Below are 22,356 nucleotides of genomic sequence, written 5' to 3' on the forward strand. Positions count from 1 at the left end.
GGCAATGAGTTCCCCTTGTTGGTAACCTACTCCCTCCAGTCTGACCTACACAGATGTGGAAATCAGCTAGTCACTTCAAAGTTAGGAACACTTTCAAAACCCATTTTGCTGGCTGGGCTGAGAAGGTGTGGCTTACAGCAAAGTCATCAGGCTCAGGTAGCCCATGCCTCACCTGCTCAAAAATTACCTGGATCCAAAACAGCATATTTGGCCAGACACGGTGGCTCACACCTGTAATCCCAGCACTTTGGGAGGCCGAGGCAGGTGGATTGCCTGAGGTCAGGAGTTCGAGACCAGCCTGGCCAACATACTGAAACCCCATCTCTACTAAAAATACAAAAAATTAGCCAGACGTGGTGGCACACACCTGTAATCCCAGCTACTCAAGAGGCAGAGGTTGCAGTGAGCTGAGATCATGCCATTGCATTCCAGCCTGGGTAACAACAGCAAAAATTCCATCTCAAAAAAACAAAAACAAAAAAAACAGTATATTTTACCCTTTGGGCTCCACCAGAGCCTTTTGCCAGGGATCTACTGGACTCCATTCATCCCTTTGAGGGCCACACCATTCCATTCCAGCCTAAGCACTGACCTATGGATTAGAGAGGAAGAGAGCCAACCCTTCCCATTACACCAAAGCCTCTGGATGATGAACCAGAGGGTACCTCATCAGCCGTACCCAAGGAGGCCCTGTCCCAGAAGGGAGAACATAGGCATCTTCCTAGTAGCTACAATCCTGCTACCAGGTGAGTTCAGATCACAAAAGCAGGCCACCCCCAGTCTCTCCTTTCCAGGATGCCCAGTCTAGTAGGGGTACAACAGGGCCCCAAATAAGAGGGACCTGAATCTTGTGACAGTATGAGACACTAGATTTTTTGCCCAAAGTGCCACAATTCCAGAGGTCAAGGAGGCTGGCCTGATGGCAAAAAGTGGAAACTAAAACACCTGGAGGGGGAAGGGTTAAAAATTCCTCTCCCTAGACAAGGATGCTTATCCTCTTCAAATAGCTAAAGCCTATTTTGCTTGGTACAGGTTTTCCCAATAAATCCAAGGCCCATGGTGATTTACCAAGAGCCTTGGTTATTGGCAAGAGAAATCTCACTTACCCAGAGCAACGCTGAGAACAAGCCGTAATTTAGAGCTGGATTTATATTGTTTGTTCTACAGCAACAAACTCAGCAAATCATAAATTCCCGCTGAGATGAAGAGCGGAAATTGACAATATTTATGAACTCAAGAGGCAGAGAGGGACCTGACCAGGCCTTTGATTTGTAACTGAAACTTTTCCTGGAGCCTCCAGCCAAGGACACGGTGCCTGTCCCAGCCCTAGGGAGCTGGGCTCAGGCCAGGAAGTGCTGTAAGGTCGGGGGGAGGGGGACAGCAAGTGTGTCAGGAGGTGTGTCCAGCCTCTCTAAAGGATGGTCTTTGGATGCTAAAGGCAAGACGTTGCTCTATGCTCATCAGGACACACAGCAACAAGGCAAACAGAGGCGGTTTTCAGACCATGGATTCCTTGTACTGAAGCAAGGCTTGTTTGGGAAAGCTCGTCCTTGTACTGGGCTGGCCATAAGTCTACTCACGTGCTACTTTCTCCACACACCCAAAGTTTGGAATTTGCACTTTGGTCCACGTACTGGGTACACCAAACATCAACTTCTATCATCCATAAAAGGAATAAGAAAACACAAGCAGATGCACCAACATTTCCCCTAACGTTCTAGAATCAGGATGTCATACCAAGAAGCTCTCACCCTTCCTGATGTCCCTTCCATAGCTCCCACCTTTTTTTCTTCTATCCTTTTTCCCCTCCCTCCACTTTCCCTCCCTGCCTATCACCACAAACCCCACCCCCAAGCCCCAGCCCAGCTTAAGCTTTCCCAGCACTCCTGACTCACCCACTGTGGTGCCTTGTGACCCTGAGGGGTCATTTCCCTCATGTGTCTATGAGGAGGCTGGACTGGATCATCTCCACATCACCTCCACTTCCAGCCATCCAGAGGTGTGGGTGGCTGTGACGTAGAAAAGCCCACTGGCCAAGAGCCTTGGAGGCCCTGGGCTCCACCTCTGCCCTACATAGCCTCTGGTGAAACATCTGGCCTGGGAACCAACCAAGGCCTTATCCACCTTGCAGATTTCCAAGCAGGAAGGTGGACATGGTGACCAGAGCCACACAGGCCCAGGTGGGACACTCACCCAGGCTCTCAACCATCACATCCAGCACAGCCACGGCAGCAGCGTAAATCCCCGCGTTCTTGGAGTTGAGGTTGTCTGCAACAGCGATGATGATGGACAGCAGCATGGGGTGTAAGCTCTCTTTGAGGAGGGGGATCATCTCGGCGAGGGACTCCAGTGCCCACTGGTTCACTTTCTTGTTGGAATCCTGAAGCCTTGGGGTGAAAGCATCAAAGACCTATTGAAGAAACAGAAACCAAGAGCCCATGGGAACCCAGGCTGGGCAGGACTCCCACAGTGCAGGCAGCTTGGAGCTCACCCGGCCCAACTGAGCGACCTCAGCAGAGACTCCTCCTGCATCCCTGACCTATGCCACAGCACTCTCAAAAATGAAGAGCTCACCTCCTCAAAAGGGTGGGCAAGAGGGGAGGAACCAACAGGTATTGAGCACTCATTGCATGCCAAGTGTCCAGGGCATCTTGTTAGTTGCTCTGCAATCTCCTTTTTACTGAATGACCTTAACAACCCATGGAGCACGTTTTCACCCCCACTTTCCCATAAACAACAACAACTGGGGTTCCAAGAGATTCAATGATTTGCCTGAGATCACATAGCTAGTAAGAAACTTGGATGGAAACCCAGGTCTGCTGACTCTGAGCTGTGTCTTTGCTCAGCTGGGTAACTGACTGTCAGCAGCCTCAGTCCACCAAGAAGCAGGCACCCACCCGAGTGTTCAGCCTGTGAAGGGCTTGTACCTACTCCTAACACACCTGTCCAGCCATCACAGCCAAGTCACCTGTCCAGTCACATGCTCTGCCCCCAAACATGATGCACCTAGCTCCCCAGAAGCAACCCAAGGCCTCACCACAGTATCCTCCACCTCTACCTCCTACCCTCCTCGCTGTAAATCTGCTAGAAGGACAAGAGACATCTCTGAGCATTTCCAAGCTGCCGGCAGGAGGCGGTGCCCTTGCCCACTCAGCCATTTCCAGGTAGTCTCCATGTTACAAAGGCCAACTCCATAGCAAGGGGTCTGACACAATGTCCGACGCCATTCAGAGTTTTCAATCTTCAAGTTGCATCCCCCAGAGGAGAGACAGGTGGGAGAGTAAAAGCAAGCGGTGCTCACCTGGACTAGGTGGGCAGCGACGAGCTCGGGCTTGGCCTTGCAGAGCTCCAGGAGCCGCCCCACGCCTTCCATCCGGGACCGGAAGTCCTTGGCCTCCAGCAGCCGCGTCAGCTCCCGTAGCTGCTCCACCATCTCCCCACGGCCCTGCAGTGTGGAGCGCAACCCCACCAGCCTTGGGCCATTGGAGCTGAGCCTAGGTAAGGAGCATGGCGTCTGACCCCCAGGGAAGAGCCCGGGGGAATGAACCCACTTCTGGTCTCATGCCACCTCCTACAGGCAGGTGGCGCAGAGACAAGAGTGTCACCTGCAGCTTAGTCCACCCCCAGCTTCCCCTCCACCTACAGCTTGTTGCCCAGGGCCCCATCCCCTTGTCAGGGGTCAGGGCTCTCTCTTCCTGCCTTTTTCTCTTTTCAGAAGATATGTAAGCAATGGGGGAAGTCAGAGTGAGGGAGTGGCTATCCACAAAAGAATGACTGGTACACTTTTTTTTTTTTTTTTTTTTGGAGACAGTAGAGTCTCGCTCTTGTTGCCCAGGCTAGAGTTTAATGGCATGATCTCAGCTCACTGCAACCTCCACCTCCTGGGTTCAAACAATTCTTCTGCCTCAGCCTCCCAAGTAGCCCGGATTACAGGCATGTGTCACCATGCCCGGCTAACTTTTGTAGTTTTGTAGAGAGAGGATTTCAGTATGTTGGCCAGGCTGGTCTCGAACTCCTGACCTCATGATCCACCCACCTTGGCCTCCCAAAGTGCTGGAATTACAAGTGTGAGCCACTGCTCCTGGCCAACTGGTGCATATTTAATGTAAGAGTGGGGAAAGACCTTGGAGGTCATCACGGCCAACCTTCTGCCTGGCTCCTATATCCTGATCCCTGGCTGGCTAGGCTCTGCTCACACTCCCCCAGCAGCTGGGGACATTGTAAAAAGCCCCATTTTCTTACGCTGGGATCACATGCCCATCACAGCCCCCTAGCCCCTTCCAGCCAGCATGAGAACAGCTCTGTGCAGAACTACTGTCTCCCACCTTCAGCTCCAAGCCTGGGTCATTGGCTCATGCCCTACACCCAGGTCCCATCTAGCGGAGCCTACTGTCCCTCATTCTGTGATTCACTCCTGCATTCCACACTCATTGTCTACTGAGAGCCAAGAGCTGTGCTGGGCACTGAGAACCATGAGATGAGAGCACAGCCTTTGCCGTTAGGAGCTCACAGACCAATGGGAGATAGATACATCAATGGGGCTGACAGACGTATGAAGAACAGGCCAGCCTGTCACCTTGAGGACATGGGGGCACAGACTGGTAGAGCTTCCTGGAGAAAGTGACAGGTGAGCTGAATCTTGCAGAACCAATAGACATGTTCTAGGTGTAGATGGCACCTAGGATAAGCAAAGGCACAGCAGGGAGAGAGGATGTGGAGGGGCATGAATACCAGCTGCTTTCATGTTTTGCTTATCCCAGGTGCTGCTCTGGTCAGGCCGAGAGAGGAAGATCAGGAGAGGGGCAGGAAGTCACCTTTGAAGAAGTGGGCATGGGGCTTCCCTGGTGCCCTGCTAAGGAGTTCAGATGGGATCAGCCAAGGACATTGCAGAAGGGCTTCAGTTTTAAGCACAGGCGTGACCATCAGACTCCTGTTTGGTTTCTAACTGCTCCCAGCACCCCCATACCCCCTCCTCCCAGCCTCTCAGTCCATGCCTTCTCATCTGCCTTAGTTCAGGCTGGGCCTCTGTACTAGTCCCAGGCTGGCCACTCTGGTGGTTAAAGGATATGCTGGTCTAAGCGAACGAGGAAACACTGAGCTCACACAGAGAGCCCAACCACCGATGCTAGTGGAACCCCACCCACTCAGCTGGGACTGCAGGAACCAACTTCTACTGGCAGATGCTCCCAATCTCAGGATTTGGTCTCCCTGGGATTTGGGTTGGGGGGAACACATCCTGCAAATTCATCTATTAGTATTGCAGCCCCAACTAGGTCTCAGCGGTACCCCAGATCCATACGTCCACCCTAGAGCCACCCCTGGCCATGGACAAGCAGGATGCCTCTGTCAGAAGTCTTAGATGTGAAACCCAGAGATACAGGAGCAGCCATACCCCTCCTTGATGGGCAGCCCGTTCTCACACACCACCAGACTCCTCAACACCTTGCGGCCTTTGGCAGAGGGAAGTTCATCATTATCTTCTATTCCCTTGAAAAATACACACAGAGCATGAGCCAAAAGGAGTGGCCCTCCAGGGAACTGCCAGACATTCCAGTGGAGACATAACAATGGCAATAATCCCTTCCACCTAGGAGAGCTTCAGATGTCACAGTTGAGCCTTCCAGAGCCCTGAAAGTAGCTGGGGCAGAGATCAAGATCCCCAGTTAACAGATGAAGGCGTGGAGGCCCAGGGAGGCTCCAGGAACATAGGTAGTGTGGGGGCAGAACCAGGTGTGAGCACAGAGGACGGAAATCACATCTATCTCACCTATCAGGAGTAGTGGATGAAATCAACACCTCTGGAATCCACTCCCCACTCCCCTGACCCACTTGAAGACTACCAGGCTCAGCACTGTCACCCCCACCCCCAAAAGGCCATGACCCACTCATGCCCCACAACTCACCCACTGTTTAATGGCTGCCATGACCTTCTGCAAGTCGTAAGATGGGAGAGATTGTTTCAGAAATGCATCAAACTTAGTGTTCGCCATCAAGATATTCACCATCTTCCGGCCATAAAATCTGCCACAGGAGAGAGAGCAAGATAAAGAAACAGCCTCCAAAATGCAAAATAAATTTGCTTTACAGCTTTACATAATCTCCCTAATTAAAGAGAGTTTTTAATACTTTTTCTAATTACAAAAGCAATCCCTACCCAGTTAAAAAATAGATTAATAAAATAAACATCATCCATAATCCCATTACCAAGAGAAAATCCCTATTAAATTTTTACATATTTTCCTATAGTCTTTTTTATGTGGCATTTACTTTCTAGTTGATTTCAGAATGTATATACAAGTTGTATTCAGCTTTTTCACTTTATCATTCATTAATCATCTTCCCAAGTCCCTTAAAATTCTCCATAAACATACTTTTTAATGGCTACAAAATATTCCATTGAATGGCTATACCAAAGTGTACTCAATTTTGTTCTAATATGGAACATTTAGAAGTCTGAGAAAGGGTAAAGTGGGACAATATAGGAGGGTGTAGTCAATCTACCTGATGAACAGTGGTGGCAGGTGAGGGAATCAAGGAGGGCTTCATAGAAGAGGTGACCTTTGTGTTGGGGCTCAACAGATAAGTAGGAGTTCACAAGTGGGGTGGGATTTGGGATACGTCAGAGGAAAAGGGTTATTTAGGTCTATAACACAGTGTGACATGTCAGCAGGGGGATATATTGGAGAATAGTGAGCAGGGGTTGGACACAGGAAGCAGACAGGCCAGAGGAGAACACAGGACCCTGTTTAGGGAGACATGAAGGAGTTAGACTTCAGTTTGCATGCAATAGGAAGCTGAAGAATGATTCAATTTGTACATCAGTCAAAATGTCTCTAGCAGCAGTGTGGAGGATGGATCGGTGGAGACAAGGCTAGGGGCCAGGAGACTTATTAGGAGGCCACCATAGTAGCCCAGGAAAAAGATGGTGCAGGCCTGAAATCAGGCAGTACAGTGAGGATAAGGAAGCACAGTCAGATCAAGAGCTGCTGAGAAGATGGAAACCACAGGATTTGGTAGCTGGTTGGAAGTGAAACAGGAAGCATCTAAAATCTTAAATCATATTTCATTCAAACCTAAGACTCCATTAATTGTAAAAGGTGCCCTTACTTTATTTTCCACTAAGGAAAATCAGAAAAGTAAAAACTGGTGATTTCCATAGCCTCCAATGACACTGCCCCATGTATGAGGGCAATCTTTCTATGTGCTATCTCAGAAACGGAAGATAGCATTGCTTGTCATTATTTTTCTTCCTTAGGTCAGGTAAAGTTCTCAGTGATTGCTTTGCAAAAAATGTGGGACTTGGTCATTCCTTCCACAGTGAGAATTTGCTTCACTGATATCTAATGGATATCCACTGATGTTGTCATGCTTTTTCTCATATACAATAGTGGTTCATTTCAATTGCAAACAATAGTGTAATATTTCTAAGAAACTTTAAACAGCTTAAACTCAATGATTCTCCAGAGAGCATCCAAAAATCATTTCTGAAAATAAATTTAAAAATTTACAAAGAAAGGCTCATAGTGTAGTTCCTACAATGGAAAATTTAATTCACAAAATAATACTCTGAGCAACAATGACTAAGTTTGTGAAGGTGCAGATAGTATAACTACATCATAAACTGGGCACAGTGGTGCACACCTGTTGTCTCAGCTACTTGGGAGGCTGAGTCAGGAGGATTACATGAGCCCAGGAGTTCAAGGCTGTAGTGTGCAATGATCACACCTGTGAATAGCCACCGCACTCCAACCTGGGCAATATAGCAAGACCCCATCTCTTAAAACTACAAAAATACCTATGTCATAATCACTGCCTAGCTCAACTGAAACCCAACAGCAACTGTGAAATGCCTGTCATTGTAAGATACATGCCAATTTTAAAGATATTAAAACCAGGGAAGGATGTGTGTCTTGAAATCAATGAAGTATGGGAGTCCCCATTGTGCCTCTTGGGTGGCTCAGTAAATAACAGTCACTTTTAACGATAGAGAGAACACAGAGAGGCAGACTTGGAGAGGAGGCAATGAGTTCATTTAGGGACACTCAGCACTGCAGATGGCATAGGACATCAGATGGTTGGTCCCATGGAGGCTTTAGAAATAGGGGACTGATGCTCGAAGAAGGGTCTGGACTGGAAGGCAAGAATTGAGAAGGCTCCAACTTTGCTGGTGGCTGGAGCCACCAGAAGTGAAAGCCAGGAGAGGGAGATGAGGACTAAAGACACCTTGGCAGCACCTACACTCAGGTGGCAGTCAGGGGCAGAATGGTCGCAGAGGGACAAGGAGAATCCCCGGAGTACAGTGTCATGGAAACCGGGAAGGACAGAGTTCTAGGAAGGAAAAGGAAATGTCGTCACCATCATCTAGTGTAAGGGAGAGGTCAGAATGGAGAGTAGTAGCAGACCTGGAGAGACTTTAGACCTTGACTTCCATCCCTCTAACAACCATTTAAAACCAACAAACAAACTAAAACCTTCTACGTCCTTTTTTTTTCTCATTGCATGGCAGAGTTACACAACACTTTATTATATACTAGATGCTCTAGTAGATGCTACACAAAGAATGGCTGTTTATAGACATTTCATCCCGTTCCTCCAGTCCCCCTAAACTCACTCTTCAAAGTATTTGCCCCAAGTTTAATGGCAATGTGATTTGTGATTTTTTTTTTTTTTTTTTTTTTTTTTTTGAGATATGGTCTCACTGTGTTGCCCGGGCGGGAGTACAATGGCCCTATTTCAGCTCACCGCAACCAGTCCCTCCTGGCCTCAAGCGATCCTCTTATCTCAGCCTCTCAAGTAGCTGGGACCACAGGCACATGCTACCATGCCTGGCTAATATGTTGCTATTTTTTGTAGAGACAGGATTTCACTGTGTTGCCCAGGCTGATCTCAAACTCTTGGGCTTAAGAGAGATCCACCTGCCTTGGGTTCCCAAAGTGCTGGAATTACAGATGTGAGCCACTGCGCCCGGCCAGGCAATGTTTTGTTTGCTTGTTTTTGTTTTAATTTTTTATTTCCATAGGTTATTGGGGAACAGGTGGTGGTTGGTTCCATGAGTAAGTTCTTTAGTGGTGATTTGTGAGATTTTGGTGCACCCATCACCCGAGCAGTATACACTGAACCCTATTTGCAGTCTTTCATCCCTCACCCCCTTCCCACTAGTTCTCCTGAGTCCCTAAAGTCCATTATGTCACTCTTTTTTTTTTTTTTTTTTTAGACAGAGTCTTGCTCTGTCGCCCAGGCTGGAGTGCAGTGGCGCGATCTCGATTCACTGCAAGCTCCGCCTCCCGGGTTAACGCCATTCTCCTGCCTCAGCCTCCCAAGTAGCTGGGACTACAGGCACCCGCCACCACACCCGGCTAATTTTTTGTATTTTTAGTAGAGACGGGGTTTCACCATGTTAGCCAGGATGGTCTCAATCTCCTGACCTCGTGATCCGCCCGCCTCGGCCTCCCAAAGTGCTGGGATCACAGGTGTGAGCCACCGCGCCCGGCCCATTATGTCATTCTTATGCCTTTGCATCCTCATAGCTCAGCTCCCACTTATGAGTGACAACATACGATGTTTGGTTTTCCATTCCTGAGTTATTTCACTTAGAGTAATAGTCTCCAATCTCATCCAGGTCACTGCAAATGCCATTAATTCATTCCTATTTATGGCTGAGTAGTATTCCATTGTGTGTGTGTGTGTGTGTGTGTGTGTGTGTGTATACACACATACATACATACATATCACAGTTTCTTTATCCACTCGTTGATTGATGATGCGGCATTTGGGCTGTTTTCGCATTTTTGCAACTGAGAATTGTGTTGCTATGTACAAGTATCTTTTCCATATGACGATACGTGTACAAGTATCTTTTTCATATGATGATACCCAATAGATACCCAGTAGTGGGATTGCAGGATCGAATGGTAGTTCTACCTTTACTTCTTTAAGGAATCTCTACACTGTATTCCATAGTGGCTGTGCTAGTTTGCATTCCCACCAGCAGTGTAGAAGTGTTCCCTTTCACCACATCCACGCCAACATCTATTATTTTTTGGTTTTTTGATTATGGCCATTCTTGCAGGAGTAAGCAAAACCTTCCACTTCTTCACTGATATTCCTCATCTCAGCAAATGGCACTAGTATTCGCCATTGTTCAGGGTAAAAACTTAAGAGCATCTTCAGTTCGTCTTTGAAACCCTTACCACCTGCATCCTGTTGGCTCTGCCTTCAAAATACACCCGAAGCCACCCACCACTCTCCAGTCTGAACCTCCAGCCCCTCTTGCCTGGACTGTGGGGCAGCCATCATCTGCTGTTCTTCCTGCCTTTCTCTCTCACTACCAGTCCTGTGGCAGCCAGAGAGGCTTTTTTTAAAATTATAAAGGCTAACACGTGTGTAAAGAAACACTCAAACTCATTATTAATAAGCAGGGGGTCAAAGCACTCTAAAACAATGATGAGCTATCATTTCTACCCATTAGATGGATAAAAATTAGAAATCCAGAAATTGCCACATGTTGAGAGGCTGGGCAGGAGGGAGGCAGATGCGGACCCCAGGCAGGGCGGGGCTGCTGGAGCGCACACATGCATCTGACCCACGGTCCTGCTCCTGGGCACGTCCGAGGAGGTGCCACGCAGCAAGGTTTGCAGCAGGGGAGAACGGGAGGAACCGCAGGCACTACATCCCTCAGGGAGCACCCTCAGACGTGGGTACCCTACGAGAATGTCTGGCCTGGAGCTCACCCATCCAGGGTGGGCATGGCCTCTGGAGCCTTGACAGGTGCCACACGGTCTCCAGTTGGGGCGAGGATGGAGTGAGGGGTGGAGACCTACACACTCATCCAAACGGATGTGGTAGCAATAAGCCCTGAACTGAGGAGTGTGAGGAACTGGGCTCCAGCCCTAGCTTTTGAAGACAGTCGACCAGATCCTCTCACTCTCCTGCTTAAAATCCTCCAACACCTCCTCATACTCCCACTAAGAAAACCCTCCAGTGACTTCCAATCACACACCACCCAAAATCCCAACTCCTGACCTTGGCCTAAGAGAATGTCCCTGACCTGGGCCTGCTGCCCACCCTCATCCCCACCCCTCACTCACTGTGCTCCACCAGGCTGGCCGTCCCCACCCTTGGACACCAAGTTTGTTCCCATCCAGTGGCCTCTGTGACATTTCCTTTGCCTGATCCTCAAAGAGCCCGGCTCTGTGTAGCCAGCAGTTCAGCTCTCAACTCAAATGTCACTCTTAAAAAAGGCTCTTTGAACCCTCAGTCTAAAGCAGCCGCACCCCCCCACCAACTCCATTGCATTGCAGCCTCTACCTCCTGGGCTCAAGAGATCCTCCCACCTCAGCCCCTCAGTAGCTGGGACTACAAGTGTGCAACACCACCCCTAGCATTTTTTTTTTTAAGTAGAGACAGGATCTTATTATGTCGCCCAGGCTGGTCTCAAACTCCTGGCCTCAAGCAATCCTCCTGCCTTGGCCTCCCAAAGTGCTGGGATTACAGGTATGAACACATCCGGCCTATTTTTTCTTTATATCCCTGATATGTATCTAAAATTACCATAATTATTTATTTATTATCTGTCTCCCTCGACTAGGAAGTAAGCTCCAAGACAATAGGGGCTTCATTTTTCTTATTCACCGCTGTGTCCTTAATAACAAAAAGAGTGATCATTAAATATCTCCAGAAAAAAAGGCCTGAATGGTCTTACAGAGAACGGTGTTGGGGTGAGGTAGAAACAAGAGCAACACTCAATGGGTAAGAGGGGAAATGGAAGACCAGAAAGTGGAGGCAGGGAGTAAGGACCCCTCCCTGAATGGGCTTGTCTTGACGGAAGGGATGGGACCAGAGCTGAAAGGAAAGGACATAGCTTCTGCCCACCTGCCTGTCCCTCTGCAGGATCCCAGGGAAGCTGAAGCTGTGTGCTCCAGGCCCCTCAGGGCTGGCTGGTTGGTTGCCTTGTCTGCCCCCAGGCCCTTGGCCCTGCCCTACCTGGTGTCCTGGTTGGAGTCCTGGGCCAGCCTCACCAGATTGTGCACCAAAATGTCTGTGCTGTCTCTGGTGCCTGAGAGAAGCTTCTCAGCGCCGATCTGCTCCAGCACAGCTAAGAGGTGCTCAGCCGCGTATTTCCGGATCAAGGGGTTCCGGTGGCTGAAAGGAAATCATGGCCCAGGGGTCAGTCTCAGGATAGTGGTGTGGAAGTCCCCAGGCTGGCAAACATGGATCTACCATCGCAGACCCATGCTTCATGCCAGCCAGAGGCTCCAAAAATACTTGTCCCCATGTGAGCTGAGGGGAATCTTTGAGGAAAGAGCACCCACTTTCTACTAATAGGGTGACAGCAACAACGGGAGAGGGAAGGAAAGTGACATGAAGCTACACAACTTTCCCCAATACACCGTATGCATACTGTTCTTGGGAGCTTCCTGCACACATATCCTTCCTTTTGTCTAAATACTCTTCTCCATCTTCCCTCCACCTAGAAAAGTCCTACCTAACCAGTATCTCCTCTTCTTTCCTTCCCCAGCCCCACAGGCAGAATTAGACGTCCCACCCACCACCCAAGGTAGCGCTGTCTTTGTCCCCAGGGAAGTACAGTTACACCCTTAGGGCCCCCATCAGGCTGCCAGCTCCCTGTGGGCGGGGACCAGATTATCTGTCTCCCTTGACTAGGAAGTAACTCCAAAACAACAGGGGCTTCATTTTTCTTTTTCACTGCTGTATCCATAATGACGAAAGGTGTGATCATTAAGTATCTCCAGAAACAAAAAGGCCTCAATGGTCTTACAGAGAACAGTACTTGGGTGAGGCAGAAACAAGAACAACATTCGATGGGCAGAGGGGAAATGGAAGGCAAGAAAGTGGAGGCAAGGAGTAAGGACTCCTTGCTGAATGGGCTTGGCTTGACGGATGGGATGAGACAAGAGCTGAAGGACATAGCTTCCATCCACTGCCTGTCCCTCTGCAGGATCCCACGGAAGCTAAGCTGCGTGCTCCAGGCCCCTCAGGGCTGGCTGGTTGCCTTCTCTGCCCCCAGGCCCCTGGTGATTCCCTACCTAGTGTCCTGGCTGGAGTCCTGATTCCCCCTCTGTGGCAACCCCACTGCCGTGCTGGTGCCTGACACATCCCTGGTGCTTAGCAGGAGCTTAATGCATGTTTGCTGAACTGAACTGAGACAGGAGGGAGAAGAGGGATTCATGGGTGAGTTGGTGACCATAACAAGCGGAACCTGAGCTCTATAAGAGAAACCTGTCAGAATGGCACCTTTTCCAAAGTGCCTCTGTGTCCACACTCCATCAGAAAGCACTGACCCTTTTGTCCCCTAGAGTCCCACCCCAGTGGAACACAGTGGGGGGACATCAGAACTCTCCCTACTCAGCATGGTCCATGGACCAGCAGCACTGGCATCTGAACCAGAATCTGCATTTCAGCAAGATCCCAGCGGACTCAGATGCACAAGCCGTGACTCTGGTTCTTGTTGACAGTGATCAGTTGCCTGTCCCTCCATGCCAGCACCTTTTATCCATTATCTCACATCTACCTCATCAGCTACTATTATCATCATCATTCTGCAGGTGAGGAAGCTGAGCCAAAGGGAGGCATCCAGAAAAAAAAATACAATTCATTTCTCCTAAGTTAATTATAGACACAGTAAGCACTCAGTGAATGTCAGGTACGGGCAGACACCGTTCTAAGTGCGCTTTCATGAGTCAATTCAATTACCTCTCATAACAACCTCATGAGGTAGACACCATTATTATCCCCATTTTACAGATGAGTCAACTGAGACACAGAGAAGTGAAGTGACAATCAGGATGTGAACCCAGGCGATGTGGCTGGGCAGGATCTCACCCTTTGCAGTATGCTATGGTACAATTACTAAAGGTCTCCCAGCTGGTCCAACAGGCCCCTGGGGCTACTGAGAAACCTCATGCATCGGTGTCATGATCCACTTATGGGGTGGAGAGGCCTTTTGCTGTGTGGGAGAAGTGGCTTGGGAAATGCTTTTGGTTTTGCTTTTAGTGTGGGTTTTTAATGACAGGGAAAACAAATCTGCAGAAAGGCTCCAACAGGAGCTCAATACCTTCCCCTCCCCAGGAGGAGGTCCAGTGGGGCAAGCTGGAGAATGAAATTTTGCGACTTTCTCTTCTCACTGGCCCACATTTCATCAGAAAGCAACACTGCTCCTGGGGGTGGCAGGAGCTCCAGGGCCCACGCTCAGGCTGCCTCTGCAGCCCTGTCTCCCGGGGCACTCCCACAGCCACGGTGTGCTCCCCAGCTTTGGAGTGCAACAGCCCCCTCTTCTTCCAGCCAGAGCTCCCCGCATTTCCCCGGCCTGGCCGATGAAAGGTGGGAGAGAAGCCCGGTGCCCGGCACAGGGAAGAAGGGGTCTTCCTCCCCCAGCTAAGTGGGAGGCACCTGCTGTGAAGTCTGAGGTGGACCCCTTCTTCACTCTGAACCTCTGACCCATCACCCTGGCCTCTAGCATCCAGAGGGACGCCCTGCAGCCTCACTTGCCTGCTTCCCTCCCTCCCTGCACCCTTCCCTCCTTCTTTCACATCTCAGGGCCTCTCCCCTTGCCTTACCCTCCCTGATCTCCCCAACTCCTGAGACAACAGGCAGCCACATACTAGACACCCGCTGAGGTGAGGACCACCAGGGAACGGGCAAGGGTCACATTCTCCACCATAGCCCTCAGAGACTGGCCGGCTGCTCTCTGGATGAACTCGTTGGTGTCCGCCATCTTCTGCAGCAAGCAGCGGGCGATCTCCTCGGCCTCCTGGTCCATATTCTTCTTCAAGGCCTGGAAGAGGTCTCCCAAGGTGCTGATGGCCAGGTGAGACACCTTGGACCGCAGGTTGGTGACCTTGGAGAGAGGAGAGGGGCCCTCCAGGGTGCTGGACCCTGCCAAGGGCTCTGGGATGCATAGAGAATGGGCCCTGCACCACCCTCTTCCTCCACCCCCACCCTTCCCCTGACCTAGGCCTTGCCACGCTGGAAACTAAAACCCTGCAGCCACTCCGAGCAAAACTGTCCCATTTCGTTATCATCTCAATTATTAACCCCATCGTTATCATGCCCATGGGAAATGTGCACCCTCCGTCTTCAAAGCACTTTTACAAAGAATGTCTGATTTGATCTTTGCAACTACCAAGTGAGAAGTAGGTACCAAGAGAAGCGCGGTAGTGCTGACGGAGGCTCTAATTAACCTGGGAGAACGTAAGTGTATTTTTTCTGGATGCCTCACTTTGCAGAGGAAACAGAGACCCCAGGCCACATGCAGGAAGGCAGATGCTCCCCACACAGCCCAGGCCCCTGTGTGTTAACAAAACAGCATCCTCCGTATTCATCCCCACCCCAATCCCACTGGAGCAGCCCACTCCGAAAGGCAGGGCACAGCCTCCGCTGAGACCAAATGCAGCCTCCTGCCTCTCTGGACCCAGCTAGACCAAGGCCCAGAGCCATGAAAGAAACGCTTTGGGAAACACTACCACTGCCCTAGAGTTGGGGATCTGGCCCTGGACGCTCCATCCCTCCTTAGGCATTTTGAGTACGGAGGACCATGCAGGCCGACACGTGGGCACATGGGATTCTAATTGTTTCCATTCCCAAAGATTACAAATAAGGGAACCCTAGGCCTCAGTTTTCCAATCTGAGAAATGGGTGGCTACCTCCTACCTCAGTGGCTGAAGGCTGAGAAATAAGCAGGGATCCCTATGTTTCTGGAGCCACGGCCCCTCCACAGCTGCTAGCGGACTGCATCGAGCAGCCGCAGTGGGGCCAAATGCACAGCACACAGGCTGGGGGGCCTCACCTCCCCAGTCACCGCCAAGCACACGTCGTGCAGCCTCCCGGTGAGGACCTCCGAGTGACAGGCTGCCAAGCGCTGGATGCTCACCAGACCCTTCTCCTTCATCTGCCTGCGAAGCAAGGCCAGGCTCTGTTGCAGGCAGGTGGGGAGGGAGGAGCCCCACCCCTCTGCAGACTACGGGCCCCACATCACACACCATCACGGTCCACCCTCTCCCACAGCAGGGTGCCATTCCATGGCCTCAGAGCAGGGTTTCCTGGGGTAACACCCTGGCCTGGAATCCTAACCACTCAGTAAAAGCCAGTTTTATGTGGCCTCTGGCTGGCCCTCAGCTCTGACAGTGCTGTATGGAAGCCCACCTCCCCACCCCCAGGACCTGTCTGGGTCCTTGACACAAAGCCAACACCTTCAATAAAAGGCACTTGAACAGAGAGGACCAAAGGCAGGGAGGGCTTCTCACAAATGTTCTGGAGCCCGAGGCATCGCTTTGCTCATGACCACAGTCCTGCACGGTCCTGCGTCCCCACAGCGGGAGGAGCGCTCGGAGCAGATTCAATTTCATTCAGAGAAATAAAGGGCTGCGGCCTTTCCTGGGCCCCATGGTGTGGAATCAAATGCATCCTTGCCATGCCTGGCTTTGGTACACCACAGAGCCATGCATAGGCTGCTTGGAGGGTCCCAGGGCACACACATAAAGCCAGGAACGCCACACACTCATGCACACACGCACATAAACACACACGCATATCTACATGCACGCACAAAATGTATGCGTGCACATATGCACGCACGCATATCTACATGCACGTAAAATCCAAACTGGCTTTTACGCTCCATGGTGCTGGAACCCCAGAGTGGGAGAGGAGGGAAGTTGAGGGGCAGAAGCTATTCTGCAACAGCCCCTGCTTCTGGCCAGAACACAGCACATGGGGGAGGCATCTCCTCACCAGTCACTGCTGTTGAGGCACTGGAGTGCATCCCTCAGCCCCAGCTCCGGATTCGAGAAAGGCCTCAACTCCTTACAGGCTCTAAGATCCATCTCCTCCTCTTCTTCCCATTCAGGAGACCCCACCGTGAGCACCGCAGGTAATGAGTTAGCTGCATTCACAAGAAAGAAACAGCAGGCTTCATGCAGCAGGACAGGCAAAAGCCCTAGTGGCCACTCCTGCCACCGCTCACCATGGGAGGCCGTGCCACCACCCTGAGCCCACCTAACAGGGAGGGTGTACAAGGGGAAGTGCCTGGTGAGGCTAAGAACCCAGCACCTGGGCTTCCCTCCCCAGGACCCATGAAGACCTCCTAACTCTACCTTTGGTTGACTTTTCCCCTTCCTGCCCTTGCCAATGTGATTCTTATAAACAGACTTGTGATAAGCCACATGATGTCATGGGACAAAACCCCCCAGTCAGGGGGACACCTCCAAACCTGCCCCATCTGTGGTGGGGTGGGGCCCCCTGAGCCATCAATGAATGATCTCCCTACTCACTTTGGTGGCGGTCTAACCTCATTCCCAACCAGAGGCCCGTACGGTCAGTGCCTCCTTCTTCCCTCCTGCTATCCAGCCTTTTGTGAGGTTGCCCATGAGCAGGGAAGGGTCCAAGAGCAGATGGCTGGAGGAAGGCAATGTAGCTAACTGGCACCCACAAGGTCCAGACGCAGCCACACACGCAGGGACCCGCAACAAACAGGTTGTCGTGTTTTCTAGGCTCTCCTTCCCAGGGGACAGATGCTGAAATCATAAACTCCTAGGACAGGAAGGAATCTTACAGGGCCTTTGTCTAGCCAAATGCCCTGATCACACAGTTGAGGTCTCAGAGGCCCAGAGAGGGTGGGGGACCCTCCACAGCCCCTCGGCTCCTCTGTCAGCACAGCCAGGACAAGAAGGTCCCCCTCCCAGTCCAGAGCTCTCACTACCACATCTTCCTTCCTGGCGAGTTTTCTCCTGAGCTTCACCTCCACCAGGATGATTTTCGTCACAGTACATCTGGAGGTCCTGGGCAAGTCTGAGTGGAGAGGAAGCCCTTTACTGAAAGTGGAGGCACAGCCGGGCACAGTGGCTCACATCTGTAATCCCAGCACTTTGGGAGGCCAAGGCGGGCGGATCACCTGAGGTCAGGAGTTCAAGACCAGCCTGCCCAACATGGTGAAACCCTGTCTCTACTAAAAATACAAAAATTAGCTGGGCATAGTGGTACATGCCTGTAATCCCAGATACTCGGGAGGCTGAGGCAGGAGAATCGCTTGAACTCAGGAAGCGTAGGTTGCAGTGAGCTGAGATCATGTCACTGCACTCCAGCCTGGGCAACAGAGTGAGACTCAGTCCCGGGGATTAAAAAAAAAAAAAGCAGAGACACAAAGCCCTCACTCTTGGACTCTCTTTTCAGTACTGCCCTTGGCATATGGAACAGTCTCTTAATCAGTTATTTCAGTCACTCTCTGAAAGGCAGGAGGTAACATCCAACCTCCCTGTCCTTCCCTGGGCAGCACGGACGTGAATGACATGCTTTCTGCAACACTCTCAAAAAGAGGCTCAGTCTTCTGGAGCGAGCAATACAGCCTCCTGCCCTGCTGCCCCCCTTCCTCGCCTTCACCGCACCCCGCAGGGGCATTTAGCATCCACTGGATTTAAAAACAAACCCACAAAAGCCACTGGCAGGGGGATTCCAGCCTCCAGTGTCTTGAGGGTTTGTGTGGCCTCCCCCTTTGCCCTACCTCTGACAGCTTTCCAGTCATATTCGTATTTGTGCCTTCTGGTTCAGTCATTTCTATTTTTCACACACACAACAGGAAAAGTTGAACAGATCCTGAGCTGAGCTCACCTAAACCAACCCAGTCTCCCAAGAAAGGCCAGCTCCTTGTTGGAAACAGTGAGTTCCTCTTCAAAGGTCCCGCTTGTCCTCTATTTTCAAAGCTTAACTTCCTTGCCTCCTTGCCCCTAGTTACAGTAAACAACTTTCCAGCCGCTCCCAATCTGTAACCCACGTCCATTCCCAATCTGTCACCCACATCAGTTCCCAATCTGTAACAACCCACATCTGTTCCTTATTTGACGCCCTTAGTTCCAAAACTGCTCTTCCAGCCGCTAGAGCCCCGATCCCTGCTCCATTTGAAGTAGCCAGTCGGGATCAGCTTAGATTGTGCTGTCCGACCCCAGCCAATGGGGACCGGACACAATAGTAGGGACTGACTGCGTTAGGGATAAAAACCCCTTCCCTCCTTTGTTGTGTGTGCTCTCGCAGTGACCAGAAGAATGAGCAGCAGCCTTCTGCGGAAGTAAATTTGCCTCGCTGTGAACTCCTTTGAGTGCTCATTTTCTTTGTGACTCCTAGCCCTTATTTCCAACACCCTCACAGGACATATTAGGAGAATCAGGAGGACAAGCAGGTTTACAATCCTGAAGTACTATCATTTCCAGCCAGACTAAAAACCCAAACTATACAGCAAGTTAAGGGATTCTTTGTTCACCGTGAGGAGAGAGCAAGAAGAGGAGGATTCAAATGCAGCTTCCAGGATGGTTGTAAGAGGAGAATGTTGGCTTTTTTTCCTAACTCCAACAACCTAACCTACTTGATTGTATTTCTACCTACCCGCTCACCCGCCAAACATAAACAGTTCAAATAAAGAGGGACAACAGACTATCCTGGGTCAAGCATCACTAGCCAAAGTCTCAGTCTAGTGATCTTTAGATGCTGGTACTGTGGGGCACCATGACCTTGAGTGACCTTGGGTGGCCTTTACATCACTAGGTCTCAGTTCTGCTGCTATAAAATGAGTGGGTTGGCCAGGCATGGTGGCTCACACCTGCAATCCCAGCACTTTGGGAGGCTGAGGTGGGTGAATCACTTGAGGTCGAGAGTTTGAGACCAGCCTGGCCAATACGGTGAAACCCCACCTCTACTAAAATACAAACATTAATCGGGCCATGGTGGCATGCACCCAGCTATTCAGGAGGCTGAGGCAAGATCACCTGAACCCAGGAGGCAGAGGTTGCAGTGAGCAGAGATCGCACCACTGCACTCCAGCCTGGGCGACAGAGTGAGACTCTGTCTTAAAAAAAAAAAAAAAAAAAAAAAAGTGTGGGTTGGGTTATATACATCAATAGTTCTCAGTATCAATCATGTCATTCAATTACCACTTTCATGATTTTTGCCATATCTCTCAATAGCCTGTCCTTTCATTTACATTGTACTTTTCTTCAAATCACAAAAGAATTTCGAATCCTAAAGAATTTAACTTTAAAGGGAACTTTCTGTCACTACCATAAACTAACACTGTTTGTCATAGAATATGATAAATATTTACAATGAAAGTAAAACAATGTTAAAAACTCTAGCTAAAAAATTTGTAGGCAGCTTCTGTCTTTGAGCCTAAAAGAAGATCTCCTTGTTTAAAAAGAGAGGTGCCACCATGATTGTAAGTTTCCTGAGGCCTCCCCAGCAGCAGAAGCAACTATGGTTCCTGTACAGCCTGTGGAACTATGAACCAATTAAACCTCTTCTCTTTATAAAAAATAACAAAAATAAAGAGAGAGGTGCTAAAGACTAGCACCAAATTCAGACTTTCTACTTGAGACAATTGAAAGGATAGAAAGAGAATTGAAAGGGGAGATGAGTTGGCATTATTTATAGCATGGAAATTATGCTCTAGTCTATGATCATTTACCATCACATCCCACACTTAAAGAAACTGTGAACCAAGCTGACTGTTTTTAAGTTTTTTTCAGTAGCAAAATCTTTCCAAATGAAATCTCACATGAATGCTCAGTATACAAAAAAAATGAGGCAAAATAGAAGCTCCTCTGGTAGAATGGGGACAGAGCGTCCCCATGTCCCAGGCACGATTCCTGAGGTGCCCTGGTAGAAGCTCTGGACCCTCTGATTCCCGTCTGTAGCCAGTGCTGTCCAGCCCTGACATTTTATGAAGCAACAGGAAAGAAACCGAGGTCTTCCCCAATCCTCTCATCCTCTTTCTGCTGTTCACAGCTGCTTCCTTGGGTGCTGCTGTCTAGTGTCTTTGGCCCTGGTGCACTGGTCACTCCTCCAGGACATGTCACACAGGCTGGGCACATCACAACTCCAGTTGTGACATCCTGCGTCCCAAGCCCAGCCCATAGACAATGATGAGTCCCTGACACTGTTTCTCTCTCTGGCAAGGCAACCACCACCCCAGGCTGCCTCCTGGTCTAACATGGACAAGGGGCGGAAGCAAAGCCACCGAGGTCACCTTTGCCATGCCTCAGGGCATCCCGAGGCAGCATGGTCAGAGGGACACGTGTGCCTGCCAGTCCGGCCTGCCCACCTGAGGCGTGGCGGGCAAAGCAGGGCTCCTGCAGGCTGACGGGGATGCTGGGCAGGGAGGCCCGGCTGGCCCACTTCCTCAGGATGATGCTGACGTCATTTCTGCGTGAGCCGCTCAGCCTAGTGGGCACAGACAGGGTCCCGCTGCCCCGGAGAGGAAGGAGGCCTGTGGACACAGAGAAAGTCCTGGGACTAGGCAGGTCTGTTTTCCCCTGGCCTCAATGTCCTCCTTTGAAAATGGGCCCATGGCTGGCCACAGTAGCTCATGCCAGTACCCCCAACATGTTGGGAGTCCGAGGTAGGAGGATGGCTTGAGGCCAGGAGTTCAAGACCAGCCTGGGCAACATAGAGAGACACCCATCTCTACATAAAATTTAAAAGAAATTAGCCAGGCATGGTAGCACATGTCTGTATTTTCCACTACTTGGGAGGCTGAGGCAGGAGGATCCCTTGAGCCCAAGAGTTTGAGGCTATGGTGAGCTGTGATTGTGTCACTGCCCTTTAGCCTGGGCCACAGAGTGAGGCTCCATCTCTAAATAAATACACAAATAATAATAAAAACTTTAAAAAAGAAAATGGGCCCATCAGCAGGCTATGAGAGAGTGGACTCAGCTCCCCAAGCCTGAGCAAATCCCACACCAGGCACCCAGTACCTTCCTTCATGAAGGCTCTCTGGGAGCCCAGGCCCTGAGGAGTGAGCTCCTGCCCTGTCCTGGGCTCCTCCAGCCTCCAGAGCAGCTCCATCTCCTTCATCTGCTTCAGCCGCATCTTCTCCCGGGCAGACTTGGAGATGGTGACTTGGATCTGGCACAAGGTCAAGGCAAACTCTATTAACCTCCATTCATTCAATCATCAACATTCAATCATCAAAAATGTTTCTCCTGTGTGCCAATTGCTGTCCTGGAAGTGAACAAAAAAGACAAACTCCTTGCACCTTAAGAGCTTCGAGGTGTGGGAGAGAGCCAATAAACAGACCGAATGCTGATATCAGGCAGCATGTGCTGAAAGAATAGTAAGGAGACAGAGATGATAGTGGCTTTTAGCCTAGAAGGTCCCTAGGGACTCCCTGAGGAGGTGAAGCTTAAGTGGAGACAGAAATAAAGGAAGGAGACCAGCCCCACAGATTTCTAGGAAAGAAGTGTTTGAAGCAGAGGGAATGAGTGCAAAAGCTCTGAGGCCGGGTGTGCTTGGCTAGTTGGGGACAGTCAGTGGGTGGACACTGGCTGAGCTCTCTGAGTCAGAGAAGTGACAGGACAC

General features: G+C 50.4%; 1 protein-coding gene across 3 annotated transcripts in view; it reads right to left on the minus strand.

Moving 5' to 3' along the window:
* Positions 1-22,356, minus strand: part of TOGARAM2 (TOG array regulator of axonemal microtubules 2) — a 71,022-nt gene that overhangs the window by 13,377 nt on the left and 35,289 nt on the right. Inside the window, exons 9-18 of one of the 3 annotated variants that reach the window (XM_054476645.1) lie at positions 21,753-21,903; positions 21,101-21,265; positions 16,750-16,900; positions 15,806-15,911; positions 14,622-14,857; positions 11,983-12,141; positions 5,904-6,021; positions 5,393-5,487; positions 3,302-3,494; positions 2,194-2,410 (exon numbers count right to left, since the gene is read on the minus strand). In XM_054476645.1, coding sequence (XP_054332620.1) covers positions 2,194-2,410; positions 3,302-3,494; positions 5,393-5,487; positions 5,904-6,021; positions 11,983-12,141; positions 14,622-14,857; positions 15,806-15,911; positions 16,750-16,900; positions 21,101-21,265; positions 21,753-21,903 — 1,591 coding nt within the window. The remainder of the gene's footprint in view (positions 1-2,193; positions 2,411-3,301; positions 3,495-5,392; positions 5,488-5,903; positions 6,022-11,982; positions 12,142-14,621; positions 14,858-15,805; positions 15,912-16,749; positions 16,901-21,100; positions 21,266-21,752; positions 21,904-22,356) is intronic. The other 2 variants (XM_054476646.1, XM_054476647.1) reach the window with 2 other exon arrangements.

Source organism: Pongo pygmaeus, chromosome 12 (genome assembly GCF_028885625.2).
Source record: "Pongo pygmaeus isolate AG05252 chromosome 12, NHGRI_mPonPyg2-v2.0_pri, whole genome shotgun sequence".
Taxonomy (NCBI): Eukaryota; Metazoa; Chordata; class Mammalia; order Primates; family Hominidae; genus Pongo; species Pongo pygmaeus.